At 35.5% G+C, this 18,076-nt stretch overlaps 1 protein-coding gene across 3 annotated transcripts in view; it reads right to left on the reverse strand.

The window, feature by feature from the left end:
• Positions 1-1,430: 1,430 nt before the first annotated feature.
• The window catches only part of SNX4 (sorting nexin 4), a 69,564-nt gene continuing 52,918 nt past the window's right edge, over positions 1,431-18,076 (reverse strand). For all 3 annotated transcript variants that reach the window (XM_028091317.2, XM_028091316.2, XM_028091319.2), the window contains exons 9-14: positions 17,244-17,309; positions 13,454-13,543; positions 11,699-11,798; positions 9,289-9,434; positions 7,478-7,592; positions 1,431-2,615 (exon numbers count right to left, since the gene is read on the reverse strand). In XM_028091317.2, the coding sequence (XP_027947118.1) occupies positions 2,568-2,615; positions 7,478-7,592; positions 9,289-9,434; positions 11,699-11,798; positions 13,454-13,543; positions 17,244-17,309 (565 nt within the window). In that variant the 3' untranslated portion in view covers positions 1,431-2,567. The remainder of the gene's footprint in view (positions 2,616-7,477; positions 7,593-9,288; positions 9,435-11,698; positions 11,799-13,453; positions 13,544-17,243; positions 17,310-18,076) is intronic.

The raw sequence follows: 18,076 nt of genomic DNA on the forward strand, positions 1-18,076 counted from the left end.
TTTGGCTTTATAACTCTATTTTTAATACCATTAATTTTCCTCTTCCTTTCTTCCACTTACTTTGGATTTAATTTGCTCTTTTTTTCAATAGCTTATTCCTTCCTTTCAAATATATAGGTATTTAAAGCTATATAATTTAGGAAGCAAGTATAATTCTGACCTTTTATTATTTATTTCTCTGGGTTACTCACCCTTGAAAGAAATTCCCAAATCTTTTTTTTTAGGGAAAACTTTTTATGAGAGATCAGTAAATTCTACCCAGGGGGAGAGTATGCATATAAATCTAAAGAAGGATTATAAGGATATAAAAAGCCTAGCATTCCTGTTACATAACTCTTGGTTTTTCATTCCATTCCAAGCTGGGTGTGTTTATTCTAAAGATGCTTGAATTTTAAGAACCCGCAGTTCCTGTTTTGGATGCTATGTTGTAATTACCAGTGACTCATTCAGACGTACTCAAGTTTTGGATGTAAATGAAGGTTAAGTATGACTTCAGTTAATTTTAATGCTTTGACTATACCAACTGCATCACTAGTACACTGTCAAGATGAGATCTTCCTCTGTTACTATTTACATTAATGTAATGAGTCATTTTTCTTCAGTCATTCTTTATATTTTTATATTTAGCTTTGAAGATTTAAATCCCACTCCTCTTTAATAATTCATTTTAGCATTCTGATTTTTAAATAGTTTTGAAAAGGGTTATTGCACAGATTATTTTCTTTATACTTATTCTGGACAGTACCAAAAATAATTTCCATCATAAAACTTCTTTAAGAGTTTTTTGTTTGTTTTTGAGGGGGGCGCCTGCCTGGCTCAGTCAGTAGAGCCTGCAACTCTTAATCTCAAGATCATGAGTTCAAGCCCCACATTGGGCATGGAGCCTACCTAAACAAAACAAAAAACAAGTTCAAGAGTTTGTTGTTGTTTTTTAAAGGAATGATTTGTGCTATCAAATGAAACTTTTTAAAAAGTCAACCCGAGTCAAGATATTCCTAAATATACATACAATCAAGTGAATATTTGCATGTTTTAGAAAAAATATTTTTCCTAATTCATCTTTTTAAAACATAGGTAACAATGGCCTTCTCAAACTAAATCAGCTAGTAGAAAAAAATCTACTACATTTTACATTTAGTTTAAGGTTAGTTTTGGGAAGAAGGCTTTTGATTTTTAAATGCCAAATGTAAAGCTATTTTATTTGATGATCTTTGCCTCCAGCAATTTTCTTTTTTTAAAAAGCAGTAATTTTTTAAAAATTGTATCTCATTTCAGCATCTTATTTTTTGAAAAACCCGATATTTTGGCCTCAGATAAATTTACACAATTAAACACTTCAAAATATAATATAGCATGTATTATTTTCTCACAGGGCATCCGATACTAATATGTATAGATAACTTTGTTAAAATAACAAAAATCATATGAAAATCAGCACAATACCTCATTTATTTATTGTATAAGTTTGGCAAACAGCACAAAAATCCAGCAACATCTTAAACATGTAAAAAAGTCAAATGCTGAACAGTACTGGGGATTTTTTTTTTTTACATAATTAGTAATAATGAGAACACATTTAAAATACTGCAAAGCTAGCAAAATGAGGGTGCTTGGCTTCTGAACATATACCACAAACACACACGCACACACACACACACACACGCACAAAAACAATATAATTTATCTTTACAAAAATTACAGCAAGCAATAGAAAAGGATGTTAATAATGAAGATACTAACACATATGTTCACTACATGTATCTTATACATTGAAATGCTACATCTTGTACCCTGAAATGCCATGTGTAGAGAGCCAAGCAGAGTAAATTTAGGCTCATCACTGAGGTTAAGAATTATTTGAGAAGAATTTAGTGCTTATATGTAACATGTTCAATTAAAACTTTCTATATAGCAATTCCTAGATCATAACAATGTGTTCCACTATATATCTGAGAAGCTGAATCTTCTTTGTTGGCAGTATAAAATTTCTGACCAGTATCAAAATTCTGGTAAAACACAAATTGAAGGCATTTTCTAGTGTATGCAAATGTTATAGGGGGCATCAATGAATGTGGGAGAAAATCTTAGATTTCACACTAAGTTTCTGCTGAGCTTTGTCAAACCATACAGCTCAACTCTAAGGCAAGAAAAAATAACCCCCTATAACAGCTTAGTGGGTCTTAGCAAGTGAAGATAGGAATTCAATCTTAGGAAAAAACTCCCTACATAAACAGACTGGAGACAACTGGCACTGAAACAAATTACCTAACATCTTAACATTCAATCATTGGTTCAGAAGCCTGACAAACCATCTATTGGTATGTACTTTCAAATTAACTTTTTGGAATCAGCACCAGTCCCCAAAACCTCAAATTATAATATTTAATATTCATTAAAATACACCCTTTTTGTGCTATATGAACACAACTACAATCAAATTAAAGGAAGTTGAATTGACTCAACTTATACATATTTTTGTGTATACTGGGTAGCGACTTTAGTTTTTTTCATTTACTTGTGCTTCTGTTCTGGGGCACTTTGATTGAAGAGAAATTCATTTCACAAGATTACATCTTGCTAAAGCATTCCTTAGCATTGGTCCAAACTTGAATTCCCTAAGACAAAACAAAACAAAACAACCAAACAAAAAAACAAAAAAAGAAAATAAAACTTTAAAATGTGATTTTGGAAGGATTCTGAAAGCCAAAGTTTTTGGCTTACTGGTATGCTAAATTTCACTTTCTGGAATAACTAAACAAGTCCAGCAAAAATGACACTATTTCTGGCAATGGCTAATAGAACTGAATGTCTAATGCTCCTTGAAAGAGAAAGAGAATTATTTGCATAGCCTATCTTCAAGAGGGGAAAAGAGCTCCTACAACTTCTTTTTTTAGGAAACTGAGTTTTCAAGGTTCATAACATAAACTCATTTACTCAGACCACATGTTTGCATCATTTCTATTTGTAAACCAAACAAGTTTTCAGGCAGTTTTTCTATGTAATACTTAAAACAAAAGAAAAAAAACCTTATTAATTTAACAATTAAATAAAAATTAATGGATTTTTTTAAAAAATGGCTTATTAAATTATTAGTCTAACAACTAATGTTGTGATAAAAACCAGTAACAGGCTAAATTATCAAATCCTTCTCAGTGGTTCTAGCAGGCTATTCAGCACAAAGTTAATATGACATATATTACATAATAGGCTTAAACAAAAATGCATGTATATAAAAATAAAATAGTAAAATCTAACCAAGTGGTAGAAACAAAGGGTTTTTTTAAAAAAACAAGATACATATTCTTGAATAACTGTTAATTCATGAAGCAATATTTTAATACTTAAACATTAAAGTATGTCAATATTTATCAAGTTACCAAGGCTCCAAACACTAGAAAAAAAAAAAAATCAAGAATCTTTTGATTTTTCTCCTCCTGATGAAATACAAAAAGCAAATTTTTAAAAAAAAAATCCTTTAAAATGTCTCAGATTGCCTGGATAAAGTAGTATCTAATAAGAGTATTTGTTGTCAGAAAGGATAAGAGATCTTATGCACTCCCATAGGAACATGTCCATGATGTTGATCAAATGAGCAAATGAAAACAACCCCCCAGCACACGTAACGCAGTCCTGTTTTTGTGGGGAATATTTTCTAAATTACTGTAAATGTACAAGACGTCTGGAAGGACACACGCGAAGTTTGTAACAGTGCTGAGGTTTCAAAAGGGATTTGCTGGAGAAGGGGAAGAATTTTTACCTAATATGCTTCTGGATTTTTATAATTTTTGTAACGAAAGTATGTTATTTTTATGGTAATATTTCTGCTCTGATCTTTATTAAATAAATTCCTACCTTCTACTAATTTTGGGCTTTGTTCTTTTTCTAATCCCTTTAGATGTAAGGTTAGATTGTTTGAGATTTTTCTTGTTTCTTGAGGTTGGCCTGTATCGCTATAAATTTCCCTCTTTGAACGGCTTTCGCTGTGCTCACATCAGCAGCACATATACCAAAAATGAACTGCTTTTGCTGCGTTCCAAAGATTTTGGACCATTGTGTTTTCATTTTCATTTGTATCCATGTATTTTTTTATTACCTGTTTGATTTCCTCACTGACTCACTGGAGGTTTGGTAGCATGCTCTTTAGCCTCCACGTTTGTATTTTTCCAGTTTTTTTCTTGTGATTGATTTCTAGTTTATACAATTGTGGTCGGGAAAGATGATGATATTATCTCAGTCTTCTTAAATTTTTTTTTAAAGATTTTATTTATTTGTGAGAGAGAGAGAGAGAGTGAGAGAGCATAAGCTAGGGGGAGGAGCAGAAGAAGAGGGAGATGCAGGCTCCCCACTGAGCAAGGAGCCTGATGTGGGGCTTGATCCCTGGATCCCGGGATCATGACCTGAACCAATGGCTTAACCTACTGAACCACCCAGGCATTCCAGTCTTCTTTAATTTTATTGAGACTTGTTTTGTGGCCATATGTGTGATTATCCTGGAGAATGTTCCATGTGCACTTGAAAAGAATATATATTCTGTTGTTTTTGGATGTTATATTCTATACATATCTGTTAAGACCATGTGGGCTAAAGTGTCACTCGATACTGTTTCCTTATTAATTTTCTGTCTTGATGATCTATCCATTGATGTAAGTGAGGTGTTAAAATCCCCTACCATTACTGTATTACCATAAATTTCTCCCTTTGTATCTGTTGATATTACTTTATGTATTTCGGTATTCCAGTGTTGGGTAAATACTTACAGCTGTTATAGCCTCTTGCTGGGTTGGCCCCTTTATCATTATGTAATGCCCTTCTTTATCTCTTGTTACAGTCTTTGTTTTAAAGTCGATTTTGTCTACTTTGTCTGATGTAAGTATTGCCACCCTGGCTTTTTTTTTTCCCATTTCCATTTGCATGGAATATCTTTTTCCATATGATAATTCTTAAAATTTAAAAAGATAAAGTAGGGCACCTGGGTGGCTCAGTCATTAAGCGTCTGCCTTCGGCTCAGGTCATGGTCCCAGGGTCCTGGGATCGAGCCCCGCACCGGGCTCCCTGCTCCGCGGGAAGCCTGCTTCTCCCTCTCCCACTCCCCCTGCTTGTGTTCCTGCTCTCGCTATCTCTCTGTCAAATAAATAAATAAAATCTTAAAAAACAAATAAACAGAAAGCCTCTTATTAAAAAAAAGATAAAGTAGCTTAAAAATCAATCAAGTATTTCTTGATTCAACAAATTAAGAAAATTCATTATCAAAGAGGTTGACCAAAAAAACACTTAGAAGTGATCCTTGATTTTTAAGTGTTAATATTAATACTTCTTATGTAAATTTTTTTAAGATTTTATTTATTTATTTGTCAGAGAGAGAGAGAACACAAGCAGGGGGAGAGGCAGAGGGAGAAGCAGGCTTCCCGCGGAGCAGGGAGCCCGACATGAGGTTCGATGCCAGGACCCTGTGATCATGACCTGAGCAGAAGGCAGACGCTTAAGCAACTGAGCCACCTAGGCATCCTTGTAAAAGTTTTTTGTTTTGGTTTACTACTACTACAATTTAGTCATTTGATTATATTCAATTACCACTTTGGATAGCTGACATTATAACAAAGTATGGTATATCTGAAAAGTTAATACACAAGTAAAATAAACAAAATATAGATACCCATATTTACCCAAGAAAAACTAATATTAATCTTATCTTCTCATACTTAATTTTAAGTTCATTAAAAAAAGAATACTACAGATTTTCATATATAAAAATCTGTTCCAGTTAAGGAAAAAAATACATGATGAAACTTTATAGTACTGTTCTTGGGAAATAAGGTGAATATACATCTTTTTAATCTCATCTGAGTATACTTGTTTACTACAGTTAACCGTAGGACACATGAGCAGACACACAAGATATCCAACAGCATATCCAAATACACCTATAGTGATATCTTCCTTATTCAGAGATTAATTCCCAGCACCTTCAACCACCCCACCCTAGGTAAAGTGGGGAGAAAAGTCCTTTGAGCCATTATATAGTCTGCCTTTTACTTGGAAAAGCAGAAAACAGAAGATTACAAGGAGCTTATTAATAAGTCTTTTATGAAAACAAAACCAAACCAACTCTAAAACATTTGTGTTATCTGATCTTTCAGACCTCCCGAGATTAAAAAAAGAAAGGTTAGAAAAAAGATTAAATGTGAAGCAATCTGTGAAGCAGGGAGGCAGTAGGAATTGGCAGGAAGAGAGCAACAGATAAAAACACTATCAAGCTGTGGGGCACCTGGATGGCTCAGTCGGTTGGGTGCCCCGACTCCCGATTTAGGCTCAGATCATGATCTCAGGGTCATGGGATCGAGTCCCTTATCAGGCTCTGAGCTCAGTATGGAGTAGGCTTGGGATTCTCTCTCTTCCTCTGCTCCTCCCCTTCCCGCTCACACACTTGCTTGCTTGCTCTCTAATAAATAAAGGCATTAGTAAATAGTCTTAAAAAAACACACACACACTATCAAGCTGCAATCATACTCACCCATTGGCATTGTGCAGATGGATCACTCATGATTTTAACATCTCTTAAATGACCTCAAAGATCCACTATGTGAAGTAACTTACACTTTAACTGAGGCATAAATATGAATTTGCCCAATACAAAAGGAGCCCATGTGACTAATTCTAGAGTCTGGTGTTTACATCTCAAAATATCTTTGCTCTCTGTGCACTGCTGGTGATACCAAGTGGAAAGGGCTAGGGAAGGGATGGTGTCTAGCCAGAAAAATACACATTTTGGATGAATTAAAGCACAAGCTGTTTATATGAGTATGATTTTTCCCTCTAAGAAGGTCTTCATAACTGTGAGAAATCATCTTGCTATATGATTTACTGAGATAATGCATGTTGGTAAATTGTGAAGTCCTAGACATATGTAAAGCATTGGTACTAACTGAAACACACACAGGCAGATCATGGGTTATAAAAAAGAAGGAATGTTTTATATTTTGTTCTTACAATAGCATTTTAAAGATTTCAGCATTGTCCAAACTTATTTGAACCAGAATAAGCTTCCATGCTCTTATCTTCTTTTATGGATATCAGTCACATGAAAGACTTACTATGACAACAAACCGTATCATAACCACATTTCCCCCCAAAAATGTTTAAGCCATCTTCCAATCCAAGTACTATATATCACTGTTAGGAACAGTATCCTACCCCCTGTCCAAGAACATCATATAATCCAAGTAATATTGTTGGTATATATTTTCAAATACTAGATATAAACAGGGCATACAAATGTGGAACCTTAGGTGAGTGAAGACTCAATAATTAACATTCCGGTTACAATACTCTTTCAAAGTTAAGTGAAGAAACCAGAAAACATTCTGGAAGGGAGCCAAAATGGGCTTTAAAATGAAAATAAACACTGTGGTCCAAATAAGAGAAATCAGTTTTAAAGAAATTTGTAAGCACTTCTGAATATATTTGTACCTTCACCTACCTTTTTGCACATACTGATCTGCATGACTGCATAGCTTATGAGGGCCTCCTTTAAATCATGGTTCTTTTGTTCTTTGAAGCGTTCAATATCGGCCCAAGCATTTTTCACAAATTCTCTGAAATAAAATGTGTAGTCATCATTATTACTCTTATTCAAATTAAGTTGAGTATATTATAAATTCTAATAACCAGTTCTCATTTGCATTGGTTTTTATTTATCTATATGGAGGAAAAAGCTACTGTCTGTATAAGATAGTTCTATTTTTCTCTTCCTAAAAATTATACTAGGAGAAGAAGCAGAGAGACAGTCATACATTCGTCTACATTTTAATAATCAATATTTTTGCCACAAGAATCCCAGCTTCAAATTATTCCTATAAAGCAGCCGTTAGATGGTTCTCTGAACCGGCTCACAAGCCTAACAGAGGCAGTGTGAAGTTGCCCTCCTGGGGTCACTGGAAAACATAAATTCTTTTGACAAGATATATTATGTATCACAATTATTATTATTATAACACATGAAGTTATTTTTTTCAACATTTTATTTATTTATTTGACAGACAGAGAGTACAAGCATGGGGAGTGGGAGAGGGAGAGGGACTCGCCATCCTGGGATCAGGACCCGAGCCAAAGGCAGAGGCCCAACTGACTGAGCCATCCAGGCGCCCCCTATCATTGCTTTCAATGACAACCAGAGTTTTAAAATTTCCGAGAGGCATTTGTCTTTTTAAATTCCATTCATGAAAGTTTACTTTTACTTATTTGGTGCCAGCAGTTCTAAAAATGAATAAAAATACCTCAACACCAATGATACACTCTTGGTCAGCCTTGATCTACTTATTATCAGATGAAAAACAACAATAAGGAAAATAAGCCAAACAGTGATGGCAGACCTTTGATAGTTGCATTTCCAGGAATATTTATGGAATAATTTCATGCCAAGCCCAATGCAAGATGTTGAAACATAAAGATGAAAAAGACACAGTCATTGACTTTGAAGGGCACTTAATTTAGCTGGGGACAATCAGAGAGAACTGACCACCCAAAACAAAACTGCCATGTTATTGTGGATGAACCAAAGGCTACGAGAGCCTGCGAGGCTAGGAGCAAGCCTCACAAAGGAAGTAGCACGAGAGCTGGGCAATGAAGAACGATCAGGCTTTTGCCAAGTGATGGAGAAAGGGCGAAGGCAATGTGCAAAGGACAGAAATCAGGAAAAGTGCAGGAAAATAATATTATAAAGTTGAAACTCTTCTTACTCTCTCCCCCATACTAAAACTGCTTTTATAACATGATTTTTGATAATTCAAATTTCTTAGGAATTCAATCACTACATTTTATTTTTTTTAAAGAGTTATTTATTTATTTGAGAGAGAGGGAGGGGGAGAGAAAGAGCACAGGAGCAGGGGGAGGGGCAGAGAGGGAGAGAGAATCTGAAGCAGAATCCACGCTTAGCGCAGAGCCTGACGTGGGGCTCGATCCCACAACTGCAATATCATGATCTGAGCCAGAACCAAGAGTCAGACACTTAACTGAGCCACCCAGGTGCCCCTCAATCACTACAATTTAGAAGAACCAGTATAGGGGTACCTGGCTGGCTCAGTCGGTGGAGCCTGTGAATCTTGATCTCAGGGTTGTAAGTTCAAGCCCCACATTGGGTGTAGAGGTTACTTAAAAATAAAATCTTAAAAAATGCCCTAGAAGAACAGGCTATAATGTAGGAACATTAACGAAGATGGGAAACGGTATAAAAAAAACAATCTGCCATGTAGTACATATGCCTAGTTTTGTTCAACATCTCAGCATTTTTACCTGCCTTCCAGATTTTTAGACTTCAACTGTTGTTCTCCTTCACTTATTTGTTCTTCTAGCACCTTTATTCTGGCTTCTCTCTGCTCTGGAGTTTCTTGACCAAAGAGCTTGGTAGTCATTCCCTTCAAAGAAAATGTTCTCACGGTCTAAAAGGAAACAGAAACAGGTGAGTGGATAAACAAAATGTGGCACTTATGTACAAAGAAATATTATTCAGCCAGAAAAAGGGAATTCTGACACATGCTAAAACATGGATGCACCTGAGAACATCATGCTAAATGGAAATAAACAAGTCACAAAAAGACAAATACTGTATGAATCTACTTAATGTAAGGTATCTAGAGTAGTCAAGTCATAGAGACAGAAAGTAGAATGGTGACCGCCAAGGGCTGGAGGGAAGGGAAATCGATAGTTGATGTTTAATGGTTTAGAGTTTCAATTTTCAAGATGAAGAGAGTTCTGGAGGTTGCATGCACAACAATATGAATGTACTCACTACTACTGAACTATACACTTCAAAATGACTAAGACAATCCCTAGCATAACCATTCATTAATCTATGCTCTCATAAAATTGCTTTTAATTTATAGCAATGTAAATTCACTAATAGTTGTCCTAATTTTTTTCCACTATTTTGTAAGCTCAAAATCATAAGAGTAAAAATTATTTTTTAAAAAGAAAAATACAGATGCCTGGCTGGGTAGAGCATGTGACTCTTGATCTCAGGGTTGTGAGTCTGAGCCCCATGTTGGGTGTACAGATTACTTAAAAATAAAATCTTTTGGGGCGCCTGGGTGGCTCAGTCATTAAGCGTTTGTCTTCGGCTCAGGTCATGATTCCAGGGTCCCGGGATCAAGCCCTGCATCGGGCTCCCTGCTCCGCAGGAAGCCTGCTTCTCCCTCTCCCACTCCCCCTGCTTGTGTTCCCTCTCTTGCTGTCTCTCTGTCAAATAAATTAATAAAATCTTTTAAGAAAATAAAAAATAAAAAAATAAAATCTTTCAAGATAGATAGATCTATACATACATATACAGAAGAAGAAAAGAGAAAAACCAGGTTAAAAAAATGGTTAAGATGACAAATTTTGTTATGTATATTTAAACCACAATTAAACATTTCTTTTAAAAAAGGGAAACAAAACTTTTGCCATTTTCCTGGTACCTCAGCCAGAAGCCTTGTAAGTCTTATAACCAGGGGGGTCCTAATATGATTGCTAACACTGGAATAATATAGAATAGTCAAAAAGAAAAAATTTCTAAGTGAACTTCTTAATCAAATAGAAAACTTCTAGGTGAAGTATTAGGCAAATTATTTCTTTAGATCATAAGTCATATTTCCTTAAATTTCTGTCTGACATAAAAAATAGATAAAATTCAACAGGCGACAAAGGAAACAGACCAAACTAAAACAAACAAACAACACTTAAAATCTGCATAACACACACTGGAACTTGGGTATCTATCAATAAAATAGGATGCCTTCCCTTCGAGGGAAGCCTGAAGCATCACTGCTCTAACACTTCCTCACTCTTCGGAATTTACTGAGAGAAACACTTTTCCCTTCACGTGGAGGAGTAGAGAACCCTGCTCCCTGAAAATGGCCTGGGAATTTCCCCTGAGTTTTAAAAATAAATCAAGCCCAGTGTATACATGTTTTGTGGCCAACGGTCTTTTCCCACATATATCTGTGACTTTTCAGACAAACCAAAGTACTTGTTAACTATGAAGTGACTGATAAATGGTGGTACTGTCACTGTTTCATTATTTCCAGATTGTGTATTCTCACTACAATAGCTACTTTATTCCAATAAAATGGTTGGACAGTAGAAAGCTGATTATAAAAATGATCTAAGATTCATACAATAAGATATGGAATTTTCTTCACAAGTATTCACTGTATACCAAAAGCTCCTTCCTAGGAGAGATGAACCAATTCTAACTACGTATGGCTTTTCAAAGTAAACTAAAATTTCTATAATATACTTTGTAAAATTAAACCTGACAAAGGTCATTATTTCAACCACAAAGAATAATGTTTTTTCATTTGGACTTAACATAAACAAAAAGACACTACACAGAGCAATGTTGGCAGAATTTTTTTTTTTTTAAGATTTTATTTTTAAGTAATCTGTACACCCAACGTGGGGCTCAAACTCACAACCCTGAGGTCAAGAGCTGCATGCTCCACCGACTGAGCCGGCCAGGTGCCCTGGCAGCATTTCTTCCAATGCTATATAATACAATGTTTTAATGGCTTACGTCTTTTAATATCAAGATCACAACCCGAAGAATTATAATGTTGCCCATAAATTATTCCCCTATAAAAGCTACAGGCATCCTGACTATTACAGCTGCAGCTCCTTCCTTATATGGCTTGCCGCAACGAGACAGAGAACTAAATGGAGCACTCACCCCAGTTGCCAGTTCCTCACATTGCTGCTTTTTGGATGCTAAGTCCTGAGCAGCCATCTCCAAGTCATATTGCATAAGTTCATGTTTCCTGCAAACAGCCCTAGGGATGAAAAAAGTGCTGCCATTTAATTTTTGTGGCTTCTTTTAACATATCAAAAAAATTTTTCAGGGGATGAGGGGAAGCATTCACAATGTCTTACTAGGCTCAGAACTTGTGTACAAAGAATTTTCAAGTTTAAAATATAGTAGCCCAATATTAAAAATTAAATCTAGCAGAACATAAGCATAAAAATTTTACATATACTTAATAAAAAGGTTGTTTTTTAGACACCTGCAACATTTTTTTCAATAAACACACCATTATTACATACATTAACAACAAAATCTTTTGTATAACATAGAAACTAGTGGTAGAATCTCACAAAGCTACTGAATATTCTTTAAAAAGATTTCTCCAAATTTTCTTTTTTATATAGAAATGTCTTAGTTTTGAGGTGCCTAGGTGGCTCACTTGGTTAAGCACCCAACTCTTGATTTTGGCTTAGGTCACGATCTCAGGGTCATGAGCCTGAGCCCCATGTTGGGCTCTGTGCTCAGCGGGGAGCCTGCTTTAGATTCTCTCCTTCTCCCTCTGCCTGCATCCCCCGACCCTGCTTGCACACACGTGCTCTCTCTCAAATAAATCTTAAAAAAAAAAAAGAAATGTCTTAGTTTTTATCATAAAAGTAATCCACACTTAGTGTAAAAAAAAAAATGCTAATACAGGAATGCACAAAATAAAAAAAGTTTCACGAATTCTTTCTTTTCCCTAACTCCACTATCCAGACACAATCCATATTAATAGATGGTGCATATTCTGCCAGACCTTAGCTAGGCACTTACATATACACATATGCACATGCCTCAAGCGATTCTACATCTCATCTTACTTAACTATATACCACGGACATACTAATATACATTAATCTTTTCTACAGTGTTTAAGAACTGTACAGAATTCCACTGTATTCAGCAACTTTCTTTTGCTTTGTAATGTGACCTTGGTGAAACTCCTGACTACTCAAGTCTTAAAAAGGAACAAGGCTAACAATGTGCGGATGTTTTCATACCAGTTCCTGAACAACTAAAGGAAAATTGGTGCTGTGTTTACTAACAGAATTCTTATACTGCTTTTAAAGGTGACAGGAAAATAACCAAAAGTGGCTATGTCCAAAAGACACCTATTCCAGGAAAATGATTCATTTTTTAAAATCGGACAGAAAAAGTATACTAATTTCTTCTTAATTAAATAGGACTATATACCAGAGAATTCTGTGTGGCTCTGTAGGAGATACCATAAGAACAGAAGACAAAGTGGTGATATTAAGAATTTATACAACCTTCCTAAGAAGATAAGCAGATGTGTAAAGAATTACAGAATAAAAATGGCAACATATTGCCTAGTGACAGGGCTACATACACTCAATCTGTATTTTGCATCCAATCTTCAAGCTGAAAAAAGTAGAAAGAACAACATACAAACAGACCTGAGGTCAGAGACTGATGAGTTTTATCAATATTATGTTTCAAGAACAGAACTTGTCTTAAATGTCTATGTCTAGCACTCTGCAACACAGAGGATTACAATGAGACCTCATCCAATACCTGGGGGATGAATTCATTTAAAAATCACCTTACTGTCTTTACTTTCTGGCAACATATGAAGAGAGTGGTGACCAGCCACAGGGCTGCATCTGGAACACTTATTATACTTACCGCAATGCTTCTGCATAAAACAGATATTCCTTTAACTGATCTGCATAATGTTCTTCATCTTCTAAAATATCATCAATAGAAGATGCATACCTGTTTAAAAAACATTGCACACAAACTTTTATCACAATACAAAGTATTAATGATCAAAAAGAAGTGCTATTTGTTACCCATCAATAACAAAAGTAAGTACACAAAGTGAGAATAAGGATTCAGAAACACTTATGTCAATTTTTAATTACCAGGAAAATTTTACTGAATTTTACCAAAATGTTTCAATCAGCAATGGCTTGGAAATAAAAAACAAACAAAAAAAGGTCCTTCTTAGAGGTAGCTTTTTTTTTTTTTTAAAGATTTTATTTATTTATTTTACAGGGAGAGACACGGCGAGAGAGGGAACGCAAGCATGGGAGTGGGAGAGGGAGAAGCAGGCTTCCCGCTGAGCAGGGAGCCCGATGCGGGGCTCGATCCCAGGACCCCGGGATCACGACCTGAGTCAAAGGCAGATGCTCAACGACTGAGCCACCCAGGTGCCCCTTCTTAGAGGTAGCTTAAGAAGCACTGTAAGACTGTAATATATTTTGTTCAAAGATATTTTATGAAAGGGCTACAAAATCTGTAGAAAAAATAAGAGTTTAGTATAATTGGTGCTCAAGTGTTCCTGGCAACGACTACATACAGTAATGCCTAAAAGCTACAAAAGGAAAAACAGTAAGTAAGATTACAAAAAACTTTAGAAGCCTTACTTTATACTAATTCTCAAAAGCACCTGCGCTTTGATCCGGACAAGCCCCTCATTGTCATGTCATTCTCCTTTCTGGACCTCAGTCCTTCCTTGTACAGAAATGTGACAGCTCTCCACACTGCTTCTCCAAATCCTACAAACACATATCTCAGCACCTCTAGGAAATCTTCCCAGACTACTTTAGTCCTTAGTCATCACTCTACTTTTGATCTTTTTTTTTAAGATTTTATTTATTCGAGAGAGAGAGGGAGAGAGTGCATGAGCAGGGGGAGGGGCAGAGGGAGAAGCAGATTCCCTGCTGAGCAGGGAGGACATGGGGCTCAATCCTAGGACCCCGAGATTATGACCTGAGCCAAAGTCAGCCACTTAACCGACTGAGCTACTACCCAGGCGCCCCCACTTCTAATCTTTTATGAACAATTCACAACTTACATTTTATCAAATGTCTCATGTGTTGGTTTTATTTCTTCAACCACATCATAAATTCTGTAAGGACATGGGTTATGTCCTGTACTATTTCTGTATGGTTTAATAGGCATCCTTTTTTCAAATTAATTCTGACTTCTTAGCACGGGAAAAAAAGAAAAATATATTCTATGTCTCCAGACCTGCTTTATGTAGGCAAGTAAACAAAAGTACTGAAGCTGTAAAAATAGATAAATAAACCTACATTAAGATTCACTGAAAAGGTATGTGCTTATAGGATTTATAAAACAGGCCAAGTCCATATTCTGTAATTACAAACTCACATTTGCACAGAATTTCTTCTATGTGACTGAAAAAAGTCTTGAAAATCACTGTTAAGAGTAGGAAAAACTGCCTTTAATTCATAAATCTATAATTCTGAAAGAGTTAATGTTAAGGAAACAAAAAAGGGGAGCCATACGCGGGGCGCCTGGGTGGCTCAGTCGTTAAACGTCTGCCTTCAGCTCAGGTCATGATCCCAGGGTCCTGGGATCGAGCCCCGCATCGGGCTCCCTGCTCGGCGGGAAGCCTGCTTCTCCCTCTCCCACTCCCCCTGCTTGTGTTCCCGCTCTCTCTGTGTCTCTCTGTCAAATAAATAAATAAAATCTTTTAAAAAAGAAAAAAAAGAGGAACCACAGGGCTAGTGGCCTAAAGACAGAAAACAGTGAACAGATAAAAGGCACATCCTTGGAAAATATAAGTGGTAACGATTTTTAGGTATCAGTACTGAAATTAATTTTATTTAATGCTTTAAATAAATCAACTGAAGGGATAATCTTAAATTCCTGAAAATGCTACATCAACAGAATACAGGAAAACGGCTTAGGGTTAAGCAAATTGGTTGAAAAGTAGCCAGTTAGCTTGAAAGTGGCCCAAAGAAATATTTAGATAAAATAAATATTTTTTGTCTTTTTATTACTGAGTTGTAAGAGTTCTTTATATATTGTGGTTGGAAACGTTTACTCCCAGTCAGTGGCTTGCCTCTTATTTTAATGGTGTCTTGTGGGGGGGGGTGGTGGTAAATAAACATAACATAAAATTTACCTTTTAATAATTTTTAAGTGTACAGTTAAGTGGCATTAAGTACATTCACAGTGTTGTGCAACCATTAACCACTATCCATCACCAGACTGTCTTCATCTTCTCTAACACTAACTCCCCACGTTCCTCCCCACCTCCAACAGTATCTTGATAAGCAAAATGTTTAATTTTGATAAAGAACAATTTACCATTTAAACATTTTTTTCCTTTCATGTTCTCTTTAAGAAATCTTTGCTAATTTGAAGGTTGCAACGATATTCTCATGTGTTTTCTACTAAAAGCTGTAATTTTAGCTTTTATACTTATGTATATGATCCAAATTGCATTAGTTTTTATGTAAGGTATGAGAAATAGCTCAAGGTTAATTTTTTTCCTTGTAGGTAACCAGTTATTCCAGAACCATTTCTTGAGATGTACTATTTAAATGCTGGTCTATATCAGGGCTTTATTCTGTTCCACTGATCTGTTTACCATTATGTCAATACCTATCTTGATAACTATATCTTTATAGTAAGTCTTGAAATTAGGTAATATATTCCAGGTTTGTTCTTTCTCAAGACTGTTTTGGCCTCTCTAGGTCCTTTGAATTTCCATATAAGTTTTAGAATTAGTATACCAATTTCTATTAAAAAGTTATCAGAATTTTGATTGGGACTGCAGTTTGGGAGGAACGGACATATTAACACTACTGAGTCTTCCAATCCACGAGCACATACATTTATTCTCCCCATTTATTTAGGTCTTCAAGATTTTCTCTCAGTATATAAAGTCTTCAGTGTAGAAGTATTTCACATCTTTCATTAAGTTAATCTGTAATATTTTGTTTTGATGCTATTATAAAAAGTATTGGTTTTTGATTTTTATCTTCCAATTGTTGCTAGTATATAAAAACACTTTATTTTTTATATATTGATCTTATATTCTGCATCCTCATTAAATTCAGCTATTAGTTCTGTAATATTTTTGGCTGATTCTTTATGATTTTCCATGTAAAAGATCCTGTTAACTACAGAAAAAGGTAGTTTTAATTCTTCCTAAGAGTGATGCCTCTTATTTGATTTTCTTGCCTGACTAGGGCTTCTAGTACAATGTTTACTAGAAGTGGTAATAGCATACAACCTTGCCTTACTGCTTGATCTTAGGGAAAGGCATCAATACTTCACTATTAAGTACAATATTATCTATAAGTTTTCAGTATTTCAGTATTAGGTACAATACTAGTTTTAAGTTTTAAATTGAAGAAATTTCTTTTAATCCTAGTTTGATGAGAATTTTTACTTTGAGTGCATGTTGAAAGGTTTTTCTACATGTACCGAAATTAACATGCAGGTTTTCTTCTTTCTTCTAATATATGAATTGGACTGATTGATCTTTTCAATGTTTTAAATTAACCTTCATTCCTGAAATAAACTTGTGTAAGTCAGATCTGGATCCAGAGTGTATAATATAAAAGCCAGCAAACTTGATAAAAACAGAAGAATCACTAACATTTCACCACTAGACTTCACCCTGGGTTTTACCTTAACTGCTCTAGGTACTTACACGTCCATATGGTGACCAGCACTCTGCAGTCCGTCCCCCATTTCTTTCTCTATGGCACTCCACTCACTAGGGAGAGAAAGATAAAAGCAAACACACCATGAATTAGATATGGATTTTTTTTTAAAGATTTTATTTATTTGACGGAGAGAGACACAGCGAGAGAAGGAACACAAGCAGGGGGAGTGGGAGAGGAAGAAGCAGGCTTCCCGCTGAGCAGGGAGCCCAGCTCGATCCCAGGACCCCGGGATCATGACCTGAGCCGAAGGCAGACGCTTAACGACTGAGCCACCCAGGTGCCCCCAGATATGGAATATTTTGAAATGGGGTATTTTATAAGGTTTTCTTTCTAGCTATCTTTTAAACAATGTAGTATCTGTATTTGGATTTATTTTCTGTGACTCAAATATGCTGCTTTCCCCTTAAGTTTAACAACTAAATGCAAGTGAAAGCTTTAAATTGTTAGTTCAAAAGTTGCTACCTGCCGCTGCTAAGTGCAAAGTAAGTATCACACAAAACAGCTTCTGCTTATAGACAGCTTCCTCAGCTAGGCTGCTATTTAAGTCAATTGTAGAGCTCTAGGAACTATGGACGCTAGCCCTGCTCTTGATCTACTTATTCAGAATCTCAGAGGTAGAGCCGAGATATGGGTACTTTCTAAAGCTCCATGGATGATTCTGATGAACACATTTAAGCTAACAAAAAAAGAAAACTGTACAGAAACATTAGGTACACAGTAAAGCTTCAATAATTGCACTAGTTGATGAGAAAGTCTATAGAACCGCAGATCACTGTTTTGTCATTTCTTTTTTTTAAAAAAGATTTATTTTATTTTA

The sequence above is a fragment of the Eumetopias jubatus genome, unplaced genomic scaffold, assembly GCF_037043125.1.
Source record: "Eumetopias jubatus isolate StellerSeaLion01/CBP00866 unplaced genomic scaffold, mEumJub1_p1.0 scaffold_1, whole genome shotgun sequence".
Lineage (NCBI taxonomy): Eukaryota > Metazoa > Chordata > Mammalia > Carnivora > Otariidae > Eumetopias > Eumetopias jubatus.